This window comes from Lactuca serriola, chromosome 5 (assembly GCF_051521515.1).
Source record: "Lactuca serriola cultivar US96UC23 chromosome 5, Lser_US96UC23_V15, whole genome shotgun sequence".
NCBI classification, from domain to species: Eukaryota; Viridiplantae; Streptophyta; class Magnoliopsida; order Asterales; family Asteraceae; genus Lactuca; species Lactuca serriola.
In genome coordinates, this window is record NC_136412.1 from 215949343 (window position 1) to 215962683 (window position 13341).

The 13341-nt window shown below is 37.7% G+C and overlaps 1 protein-coding gene across 1 annotated transcript; it reads left to right on the top strand.

Annotated features, from left to right (window-relative positions):
* Positions 1-3058: 3058 nt before the first annotated feature.
* LOC145050169 (uncharacterized) lies at positions 3059-3592 on the top strand. Its single transcript, XM_078998459.1, has one exon. The coding sequence runs from the start codon at positions 3059-3061 to the stop codon at positions 3590-3592; it is 534 nt and encodes a 177-aa protein (XP_078854585.1).
* The last annotated feature ends 9749 nt before the right edge of the window (positions 3593-13341 follow it).

Here is a 13341-nt window from a genome sequence, read left to right on the forward strand (position 1 = left end):
CTCGGGAAAATGGTTGTATTCAATCACCAATGCAATCCAATTGAACTAGTGTAAATAAAATAACTAACTACAATTAAACTAAAATGGGGGGTGTTGTGATTTCTTGAAAACTAAAAGACTTGAATAACTAAAAAGCTTGCAATTAAGCATGATGGTGAGATGCTCAAATATTGGGGAGAATTGGTTAACCAAGGAAATTCAACACAATGAACATTTGTGTGTTTATCATTAGGATTCAATATGAAGTTTATCATTCATCCCAAATTGGTTATAGCAATCATGAAGAATGATATGCCAAGATTCCTCATAGGTAGTATGGAGGTTAGGGAAGCCCACAACATACCTTCTTAATCAAAATCAAGGATTCAATTGAAGCAATTGAACCCAAGAACTTGATTAGCCTTAAGAATGAAGGAATCCCCAATTCCTAGAGGATGTCAATGCTTACACATCCATAAAGGAGTCATGATTCATAAGCTAGAGATAATTTTACCATCATAAAGCCCTTTTTCTAAGTAAATTCAATGATTCAATGTTAAACCAAAGAAATAAACCAACAATTTCTCATTCAAGTACCAAGCTCATGATCAAAGTATTAAACAAGCATAAGAAATATTAACTAGAATCATAAACATAAGATAAATGAAAATTAAGCATGAATCCTTCAAAAACCCACAAATTTCCAAGGGTTTTAGCCAAAGTTAACCAAAATAGAGAAACTAGCCACTCATGGCAACAAAATAACAATCACAAAAATGTATTTGCATCAAGAACCTACCAATTACTTATAAATATGAGAAGAACGAGTATCAAGCTCCAAAAATCGCCTCTAATGGTCTCTAATGGTGGAAAATCGAAGTGTATCTGATAAGATCCAACCCCCAAGGTAAATGGTGAGCAAAATGACCAAAATGCCCAAAAGTGTGCAGTTGCACGGGTACCCGTGCAAGTGTTGCGCGACTGAGACTTCATCCTCGCAAATATTGTTGGAATGCTATTGGCCCGATTTTCTCCACTACACACCCCACTACCCAAGATTCCCTTGGTCCCCTCCATGCCTCACATGATTCAAATTTGGTCAATCATCTTCAAGCTTCAAATATGGATAGTCCAAGCCCAAAATAGGAATCCATGACCCATCTTCACAAGCCCACTCCATCCAAGTCTTTAGCTTTTTAAGCCCAAATCTCCTTTAATGGATCTGCAAAGCCTAATAATACCTCGAAATCCCACAAAGCCCTTCTCCAAGCTAATCCACAACCGCAACAAGCTCCAAAACCCTACAAAATACCTCATACAAAATACAAAGTACCCGATATGATCCATGATAAAGAAAATAAGTAAAATACAATGCAATACTAATAAAAAGACCTAAAAAAATCTAAAATAAACTAATAAAAAGAAGGAAATAAAATAAACTATCAACAAGCCCTTTAATTTGTATGCATAAAGTGAAGGTATTAACCATTAGGTCTTAACACTTTAAGCACATATGTCCTCATGTCATAAACATGTCTTCCATGCTTCATTACTTTTTGAATAAACTAATGGAAAACTCATACTTTTCTTCTTTTTATGCAAATCTCGAAAATTGCATGAAGAAGAAGAAAGTTAGTTTAAATTTTATAAACTCAAGGTTTATAAAATATAAACTTTGTCTTTTGAGTAAAAGACAACAGGTTTTCAACTAGTCCAAAAAGTTGTGCATGACTTATTAATTCTTACCATATGAAATAATATAATGTTACTCGCTAATGAAAATTATTATTTTCATGAAACAAATAATTTCCAATTTAATTATCAGAGTTTTATTGAATATTTATTAAAATCAATTTCTAATAAATAATCAATTGTATCAAGTTGTTGTTAGTGTGACCCATTAGTATCATATATTATTTAGCAATATCACTTTAATATGACTCTTGAGCATACTAGACCTTTCATATATATATATATATATATATATATATATATATATATATATATATATATATATATATATATATATACACACACACACATATTATTATGTATTTTGTTAATATAGATGGCAAATTTTCTTATACTACTTTTGTTATTTTGATTGGGTTTAGGGACATCCAAAAAGCTGCTTATTTGAAAACCGTCCCATTGTTGTTTCCAGAGCTTTGTGCGGAACTATTTGATGGAAACAGTGCCTTTGGTAATCTCAGCTATGCCACATACCAACCACCATCGGGCCATGGATCATCTTTTTTCCATGTCGCACCACTACAACTTATGGACACCCCTTCTATAAACATAGATGATTATGATTACTTTTCCAATCATGCTAGTGAGCCTTTTACCCAACTATCACCTTCTGCTGCTTCACCTTCTGGTAACCCCAAAAAAAGGGCTAACCCTACAAATCCTAGACCTCAAGCTTTAAGTACCTCACATGATCCTCCTTCTAGTGCCTCACCTAAAACTTCTATTATTGGTGATGATTTAGCACTAGAGATGCAAAAAGCACTACCACATTTGACTTAGGGGCCTACAATTCCTCAATGTTTAGAGAAGTTAGAATTGCTTGAGTTAGGCACAATAGACCCTCTATGATTTGCTACTTATCATATTTTTGAAGGGAACATGAGTATAAGAGAGATATGGGTAAATTTGCCCAATGATCCAAAAATATTAAGAGGATGGATCGATATGATGGCTACTAGTTTAGGAGTTTTAAAGGATGTAAAGATTTTTCGTTAGGTTTACATATTTTTGTTGTTTATGTGGTTATGTTTTTTGCATTTGGTACTTGAGTTTTATGTTATTTGGTACTTGAATTTTATGTTATGTTATCTGACATTAAATTTTATGTTATGTTATTTGGTACTTGAATTTTATGTTATTTGGTACTTCAATTTTATGTTATGTTATTTGTAACTTGAATTTTATGTTATGTTATTTGGTACTTGTGTTGATTAATAGGTTTCTAACGGACCACGACAAAAAGATAGCTCTCATTATTCTAATATACTTGTGCGTATGCTATTTTTGGAAGAGGGGTGTGAAACGAGTGCGGGACAACGATTCAGAAATGACGGGACATGAATACACGTTAGAGTTATTGGGAAAAAATCCTCTACAATATGTTCAAGTACTACGCATGTCACTTGAATCTTTTGTACGACTATGTGCTCATTTTAAAATAAATTACGCGTTAAAGGATTGCAAACATGTATCGGTTGAGGAAAAGATGGCTATGTTTTTAATGACGATCAGTCATAACCAACGTTATGTGATCATTAAACAAAGATTTCAACACTCAAAGCAAACATTTCATAAATTTTTTCATGAAGTGTTGGACAAGATGCTGCTTTTCGCACACGACATTATAGTACCAACTTCTTTTAATCTAAATCCAAATATTTCGGGATATAATAGGAGGCTACGACGGGTTTTCAAAGGAGCAGTTGGTGTACTTGATGGCACTTTGATAGATGTTGTTGTCCCTGCAAAAAAACAAGATTTATGTAGAAGTAGGGGAAAAGGCGATTGTTACCAAAACGTATTGGCCATTTGTGATTTCAACATGATGTTTACGTTTGTTGTGGCCGGTTGGAAAGGGTAGCACATGATCACAGAATATTATCAGTAGCAGTAGCAAATCCACATGCACCATTTCCGTTTCCACCATCAGGTAACGTTTATGGTTATTTAAATAGCTTTATCTTAGTTTGAAAATTGAATGTTTTTTGGGTTTTTTATAGATAAATATTATCTTTGTGATGTCGCGTAAGAACACACTCGAGGTTTTATGGCACCATATCGTAATGTGAGGTATTGGCTTGGAGATTTCTGTCAAAGACGTGCATTAACCAATAAAGAAAAATTTAACCATGCACATGCAAAACTTCGGAACATCATTGAGCATGATTTTGGTGTCTTGAAAGCATGATTCCCTATATTGAAAAGGATGGCACCATTCTCGTTGGTTACACAAAGAAACATTACCCTTGCATGTTTCACGCTTCATAATTTTATAAGAATAGAGGGACTGAGTGATGAGTATTTTGCAAGGTATGATGAACCAAATGTCTCACTTCGAAATAACAATGTGCCCTTTAATGATGATGGAGATGAGATTCCAACACATGATACTGCAGCGGACCGAGAATAAATGATCCAGTTACAGGATGAAATTGTCAAGCAATTGATGCAAAATATGGAATGAGAATTATTAAAGTTTGGTTATAGGAATTTTATTTCAAATTGTTTTATTGTAAGACTAATTTGGTTGTATGAATTTTATTCCAATGTTTTAAGATTAGAACTATTAAATTTTCAGTGCTGAAAAACTATTTTATGTTTCTAAAATCATTTTATTTTATTTTTTTAACATATACAGTAGCCTGCAGATGTTAAAAAACAAACACGCTTCTAATTACAGTCTGCAGCCGTTTGTTCCAGCTCTTCTACTACAGAGGGTTGCATAGGTGTTCCGCAGACTTCTGAATTTTTTGTTTCAAAAAAACAAACATCACCTTAATTTTGTAAAAGCCTCTTAAAGTTTCAGACTTTGGCTTGTATTTGAAAAAACAAAATCAAATGTCCTTCACTTGTTTACCCTCATGCGTTGCCGATACGTTCGCCTCCAAAACAACACACCCACCTTCAGATCGTCTCTTCCGTCTCCTCCCACATCCGACCATATCAAGCGTCGATCGCCTCATTCGACCTTGTAACATCCGGATTTTCAGGTATATTATTGTGTATTGTAATTTGGTAATTTGTGGAGAGACTCAACGAGTTGAGGGTCCAAATCGCTGAGTCGAGTCGAGGCATTCGTGTAGAATTAATGAGTGGACTCAACGAGTCGGGAAACTGACTCGCCGAGTAGGTGTTGGGCAGAGAAACCCTAATTTTCCAAGGTTGGGGCCTATATAAGGGAACTTTTGACCCTATTTCCGCCTCATCAGCTACCATACACCCCTGAGAGCAAACCCTAATTTCTTTTGGAGCTAGAGAGTGTGAGAGAAGCTCATATAATGGTTCTTGTGCGTCATTTGAGGAAGAGGAGGAGGTTATCAAGCAAGGAGCTGGAAGTGATGATGTTGGATCTAGTAATTCCATGTCCAGAGCTTCTGAGGAAGGTAAATAGTCTTCACCTTTCTTCTTATTTTGGATAGATCTTATATCCATGGAATTTAGGGCTTTTTTCCATCTTTTGTTTGGGTTTTTGAGTAGCATGAGTTATCAAGAAGTCTAGACCTCAGATTTGGACCTTGTGAGGTCCTTAGAGTCTAAGTTTCCTAGATTTATTCACCCATATGAGGGTTTTTGGGCTTAATCATTCATGAAGGGCATGTATTAGCATTTTGGAGCAATAACATCATGCATGAACGAAAAGATCGAAGCTTTACATGACTATTGAGCCTTGAGAGGACATATCTAGTGTTTGGAGTGATAGATTTGTTTTAAATCATCTGAATGAACTTTGGGTCTGAATGAACTCGCCGAGTCAATGATCCGAATCGACGAGTTGATTAGGGTTTGTCCCGTAGAGCTGAATCATGCGATCACTCGACGAGTTGGGAGTCAACTCGACGAGTTGAGTCAACCTTCGCGAAACTTATGAGTAAAACGATGGGACTCGACGAGTCACAAAGGTGCACTCGGTGAGTCAGGTCAAATTCTGATTGTTGAGTCAAGTGTTGACTTCTGTTGACTTTGGGGTTTTGGTCAACATGAGTAATAAAGACCATGGAGGGGTAAAATGGTCTTTTATCCACTTTAAAGAATTAGAAAGAGAAAGAATAGTCTTCAGTTGTTTGATTTGTGAAAAGAGTATTAATTAGAGATATTCATCCCTTGTGTTAGGCGGAGGCTAGTTCGAGATTCGGGTGCGAGGTTATTTATTTGTTGTTTGTCAGGTGAGTCTTCTCACTATACCTTACCTAGAGTGGTAATTATGTGTGACTGGAAGGTCTTATGTGTTTATAAGGGTTATGTGATATATGATTTTATCTATGTGATATGTATATGCTATATCCTGAGCTTGCATGGTTTGGACCGGAAGGTCAACAAAGTAGGATCGGAAGGTCTACCAGAGTTGTGGGACCGGAATGTCCCACTGAGACACATTGACCGAAAGGTCTTACAAAGTTATAGCCTCGAGTGGCTAATATGTTGTATGTGATATTTGGGGAACTCATTAAGCTTCGTGCTTACCGTGTTTCGTGTTATGTGTTTCAGGTATCTCAGAGGATCGCGGGAAGGCACCGACTTGATTGTACACACACCAGTGAAAGAGTTACGTTTTGAGGATCCTGGATTTTAACCGAGAAATTGTGGAATTTTGAATTGTAAATTTAATAAATGAGATTTTTGTAAGATACATTATGAAAATTATGTGATTTTAAATGAAAATTTTGTTTTGAAAATTTACGGTGTTACAGACCTCCTCCCGTTATCGACCTCTCTGAAATTGACTCCCACCATGACTTCTGATGCTAAGCTCCAATAACATTTCCCCTTCTCTTCCCCCCCCCCCCAATCCCTTGTCCTACGTCTCTGATCTATAGTTTTCTGCTCCCTCCGGCATTAACTACACCACCAAAAGCTTCACCGCCTCCGCCAGCATTCGCTATCACCGCAACGAAGACGACCTCATGTTGCAGGTAAGTTTTTTTTCCTGAAAATAGATTCTCTGTAAATAGATCGACTATTCTTATTTTTCCCCTGAAAACCGATTCTTAGAAATATATGGTTTTTTTTTGCCCTAGAACTCGATTATCAGTCCTCTATTTTGATTTTCTTTGTATTTCATGCCCGATCATGTACTGGATCATCATATGATACATGTATTTGTTTCAATATTTGTGTCTCAAATTGGTTATATTACGATAGAATATGATAAATTTTGATAAAACCTGTAATTACTAGTATCAAGGTTCAAGAAAATATGAATATTGTTTGAAACATTAAGACAGAAGATGATAAAACAACCAATTGTTTGGTGAATCTGAAATAGACCACAAATTCATGTCTCAACATTCAATGTCAAATATGTTGTTTTTTAACTTTGAAATCCTTGGATAAAAAAATGATGTTATTTTTGTAAATATATCTCAAAAAATCATTATAAATTATTGAAGATGAAATTTTGATTTATGTTAATTTGGATTTTGTATGGTTTTTATAACTATTCAACAAAAATGAAGACAAAAGGGTAAAACAAACGTTTTTTCTAATTCAACACAACAATTCAAAGGTTCCAACCAAACAATATGTTAAAAATTCAGATCTTAAAAATTTAGATCATCTTAGAAATTCAGACCTCTTCAAAATTCAGATCTTAAAATTAAGATCCTGCCAAACAGCCATGTACTCGTTTGGATGAAGGAAGCGATGAACTCCGAAAGAAGCTGAGGAACACCGGAGATACAGAAGTGATGAAGGAAGCGAAAACAAATCAAATTTCTTCACCTTGTTTATGAATCATGATTTCAGAAAAAAAAAATCGAAAAAACATGTTGCTTACCTATGCTACTGTGGAAGGCTGAGGAACACCGGCGACAAAGATCAATGACGTCGCCGACCAGGAGCAAGGAGGCACCGAAAAGTGCAGACGTGAGGATGGAGGCAATAGTTTCTCTCTGTTCGCGTTTTTTTTTCTAAAAGGGCACGGGGGCAAATTAGGGCAGGGTTTATTTTGTTTGCGTCAACAAGTATATATGGTGGAACGAGTCAGCTTGGTGGTCAGTAACATCGAGTCTACCAAATTTTATGTTTATCAAACTAAAAAGTCTAAATTGCCCTCCTAATACCTTTTTTTATGTTTTTTTCTATTTATTTTAAAATTTTATTAAAACTAAATATGGGTATCTCTCTCTCTTTCTCCCTCCCTCTCTCTCTCCTATTAATACCATATCATAAAAACCCAAACCATATAAAGATCTGGGTTCAGATTTAAGATACACACATCTCTTTGTAACACCCCAATAACACAAAATCAATTGCCAATAAATCCAAGAAAGCAAAAATTATAACCATGATTTACCACATCTCTTTTTAAACTAAGAAAACCAAATCAAAACAAGGATTTACCAAGAATTTTATCAACGCATCTTCTGGTTAGAAACGAAATTGGTCGCTTTCTCCATAGATTTCCCCAAATTCCTCGCACTTTCTCTGATCGAAAATAATCCATGTAGCTCTTTGTTCGCTTCGTGTTCCATCTCTTCCTCGAACCTTCTGAACTCCTCCATCGCACTTTCCATGGCAGAATCAAGGTAATCTTCCGCCTCTTTCATCGAATCCTCATCCGCTACTACTTCTTTCTCGTGTTCAAGCTTCATCGCTGCCCATGATTTGTATGATTCGAGCTCAAATAGTTGATGGGTTTTATACATAACAAAAATCATACTTTTGTTTGAAAACATAAAACCCTAAGTTCGTATACACCCTAAAGGATCTACGTTCTTACTATGATATGCAAACAACAATTTGAATTCAAGAACCCTAAAGTACATAACTATTTTCAATTTAGGAGAAGTGATAATAAAAAAACATATCCTTTAGTTTATTATTGTAAATAAACTAGAAATCCTTCTTTGTAGAACTTCAGAAAGCTAACATCAAAAATCTCATGTCTTTGATGGATCATACCCAAACCCTAGCAGTGAGGATGGAGGAGAGAGGAAAGGATTTTTGGAATTCCTTTGGGAATTATGAGTGCCGAAAATATGAACTCCAAGGGGGGTTTATATAGCTGACTAGAGGGGCTTGGATAAGGCGGGTTTCCTTGAATAAGACTTATCCCTTTTGCTTTCCCCCTAAGTTTCCTTAGAGCCCAAGAAAAGTTCTGGAAACTATATAGAACCCTTCGTAGAACCGTCCACCCAAAAGGAAGGTGCTAGAATTGGTCAATGCTCAATCTCTTGAACACTTTAACCTTTAGTCCTTCCACTTTTATGTAACATCCATAAAAATCATGATAAATTTAAACTTTTTTTTAAAACAACCCAAATTCACAAATTGTTTACAAACATAGTTTTCAAAACATTTTCAGCATTAGAGTCTCCCAAAATCATAAGACAAAACACGAGGATTTGTATGGTTACGCCTTCACCTTCCTGCGGTCATCTGAAGCACCTGAAACATAACCCAAAACTATAAGCTAACGCTTAGTGAGATCCCCAAAGTAGCAACACACAAACAAGTAACATATATGATAACAACATGTCGGGTCCAATCAACCATCGGGTTCGAATACCCCAGGCCCCTTAACCATCGGGTTGGAATGCCAATACACTATGGGTCCAGTCAACCATCGGGTTGGAATACCCCAGGCCCATCAACTATTGGGTTGGAATGCCTATACACTATGGGTCCAGTCAACCATCAGGTTGGGATGCCAATACACAACAAGTCATATCATCCTCAGGATGGAATACCCTCTGGCCCACTCAACCATCGGGTTGGAATTCCCCCGGTCTTTTGGCTCATGCACAAAGCAGTAAAGCCTCAACCACCAACCAAACATGTGCACATAGAACAAATAATCATATAACAATCTACAGACAACCAGACAGATCTACAGATCACTAAGCATAACATCATCATATATACCAAGATACCGATCTAACAGATCACTACAATATAATAGCATGCATAACAGGATATCAAATCCAAAGGGCCAGCCTTGGTGCCTTCGACCCGCAAGTACAGTGAGGAAAACTCACCTCACAAGCTGATGAGGTCCAAACTTTGAATCTAAGCTCTCTAACCGACAGCTATTCCCACCAATGACCAATTTCCATCAAAATCCCAAAATACCCAAAATACCATCATGGTCAAACTTTGTCAAAGTCAACTGGTCAAACCAACTAGGTCAACTGAGTCAACCCAACTAAATTGACCTAGTGCGAGTACGTGGGGCGTACTTCGAAGGTACGCTGGGCGTAATTTTTCCTCGCATGTTGACCACCATCGGGGTAGTTGACCTCATATGCAGGGCGTACTCTGAGTACGTGGGACGTACACCCTAAAGTCCAAAAATCCATTAAGAGCTTAATGACTAAAGCTCTTACGTCCATAAGTCAGATCCATGGCCAAAATACTTTAAGGATTTATAAAGTCTCCAACTTTATGACTTATCATGTCCAATAAGTGCTTAACTCAAGGTCTTATTCCATTAAGACCTTCTAAATGATGCATGGAGAAAAATCAACCACTTGAATTCCATTTTTATGACTCAAGACCCTTCCACGGGTCTGAAAGGATAGCTCAATAGGTCAAGAACATGCTTTGTTCAAGAATCAACATTTTGGGACCAAAAAGAGACTTTAAAGAGCAAAAACCTAGATCTACAAGATGGAGCGGAAAGGATGCAATCTTTAAACCTTCCTTAGGTTGAAAACAAGATATAAATCCCAAATCCAAAGTGCACTCCAACTTCAAGGTTTTCAAACCACCTTCTTCTCTCTTCTAAGCCACCACAAATCCCACTTTAAGGCTCAAAATTGCTCTCACTTTCTCTAGGGTTGCTTGAGTGTTGAAAATCCAGAAGGATGCTAGGTAAGAAGAGGGTTTTTGTCCATAAAGGTGCTTAAAGAGGATTCAAGACCCAAAAAATTAGGGTTTCCACGCTTTCTATGTACGCCCCGCATACACACACGTACGCACGATGTATTCACCCTATCTCAACTTTTACCAAAATGCCACCAAGGGCCCCCTTTTCCATTCTTTCACAACTTAGGAACCAAAAGTGAAATACATCTCAATATAAGGATCAACAATGGAAGTGCTTCAAAACCAGATGTTACAATTCTCCCCCACTTGAATTAGACTTCGTCCTTGAAGTCTGCTACAATAACTATCCCAGGGTAGTGTCTCTATATTCCCACCTTGGGTCATTTAGACGATCCTCCCCTAGGACCTAATCTGAACTAAAAGTCAGCTCATTTAGGTGGTTGCCTACCATACCATCATTGACTTTCTAACTTTCATCACCGAAGAAACTGTCACCACCCTCTCAAAATTCAGGCATCTACTACCTCCATTGATTCATAAGCAAGCAAAACCATCCCAAAACACAAATGATACATCCCTCACCATCCAAACCAGATGGAACCATTCTGATCCTCACATATCCTGCTGGTTCCACTAGGGAATCAGGACTCCTAACCAATCCCCGTTGATGATCCCTTTATCCGAAAACAAGGCGACTCCCAACATAAGCCTTAATTAGATGACCACCAAAAACAAATACATACAACGCCAACATATCCCGCAACTTCCTAGCTATAGAACCGAACTTCTAGTGAGAACCACAGAGTTGGGGACTCTCAAGGCTACAACACCAAATCAACTCTATCAATATGCTTCTCGAGACCGGAAACCCATAATCCATGACTGACATTTAACCATTCATTGAATCTGTCCCTTGCCTGAGAGTATGATCACTACCAACCATGCGAGAAAATATCAAAACACATAAATCGTGAATTTTCCACTAATCCCTAAATCCATAAGATACACTAAAAGCCTTTAATTAACTCGTGACTCCCTGACACACCATTCCAACCACTGCCCCTACGAGCAAAGATGAGAATTCCAAGAACTCCATGTTTACCTCCATTCCTTAACAACTCTGGTGTACCCCCAACTGGGAAAACACCCAAGACAATGAGGAATAACTTTTGTTTTGAGACTTCATACCCGATTCCCAACCTTGATGATCAACCCCCAAAAAACAGCTTGCGAACAAACGGGAGTTATAATGCAAACATTTCATAGAGATTTTCTAATATACGACTAATACTCCCCACAACCTTTAACTGTTTCATTTATCTAAACCATTTGATTTGTGTGCCTCCCGACTTCCATCGATGCACCAATACCAAAAGTACCATAATAAGAAGAAATCAACAATCATGATCACTGGGTCCGCAACCTATGTCTGGAATGCTCCCGCTATTACGCCGATCTTGCCGATATTACATCATTCGTCCAACACCCCAGGGCCTAAAGATACTCACCAGATTCCATCACCTTGCAGGGACCTAAGCAACGTCTTTCTCAACAATAATCAAGCACACCAATGCCATACCCTCTTAACACGCACAATTCCTTTCACAGAACAACTGATACTAATGAAAAAACCTACGAAATCATGGTCGCACATGTCTTGCGAATAGGATAAACGGTCGTACTCTTGAACTAATTCAAAGCTTATAATCCAAAAGAACCATACATATAATTCGAACCAAGTGCTCCAATGATACCTTGTCCAGCCTACAAACACCCCTCTCGGCAATACCCATAATGAATTACCACAATGCACATCTTTCGAGGACCCAAAAACTCATCCAAAAAGAGCAGAAATCCCAAAGTCCTATCGAAACGACAAGCCTCAATCATTGACAATACACATCCTCAAGATCAACTGAAACAAGATCCCATAATTGATCGAGGCTGAACAGATTCAACCATCACGCAACTAGCACGAGAAGACTTCCAAGGGTCTTGAATGTTACCCAAGCCTAAGCCTGCTATGAACCAAAATTCCACACCACCATTGAGGTTAAACATACCCATAGACCAAAGGAGCATAAAAAATACTAGTCTTGATGATAGGTTGACACATCCATAGAACTTCAACGACCACAACTCGAAACTTCTGGAGAACCTTGGATGAATGACGCACAATGCGACCAATAGCCAAGGATGCATTGACATTAGATCTAACGAACCAAAACCCGCAAGGAGCTCAATGTACCCAATTCTACAACTGATTCCCTGGTCAAACTCTGACCAAGCTAGAATATAATTAGAAATTCATGCAACGAGCTGACAAATTCCCTCCGCAATCGATACTCAACTTGAGTGGTCCTAACGACTCCTCATCCATTCATTGGTACCCCCACAAGGAACAAATAGTTGCAACGAGCTCCTTAACCAATCACTTTTTGTTGAGGGACAACTCATGTGTCTCCGAACACATACATCTGATCGCCACATACTATATACCCCTCTCTTGACCAAACCCTGAACCGAGATCCCACATACTCGCACCGTAGATCCCTAAAAACCATTTTCTCTTTACCACGAACCCGAACAGATCGATGATCCTCCAAGTAGAATACCCAGTTCTCCCTCACTTAGGGTTCGAACTACCACCCACTGATTTTGAAACCAACCCATAACTCAAACCGACTTAGCCAGGTACAACCATCACTGACCCTTGAATGAATAATACACACCATATGATATTCCTGATAAGGATCAACCAAATCCCAAGAGAATCCTGAATTTTAGCTGAAGATCTTTGACATTTCCAAACCTTTCGGTGGGGTCCGGATCAGCAGTTGGCCT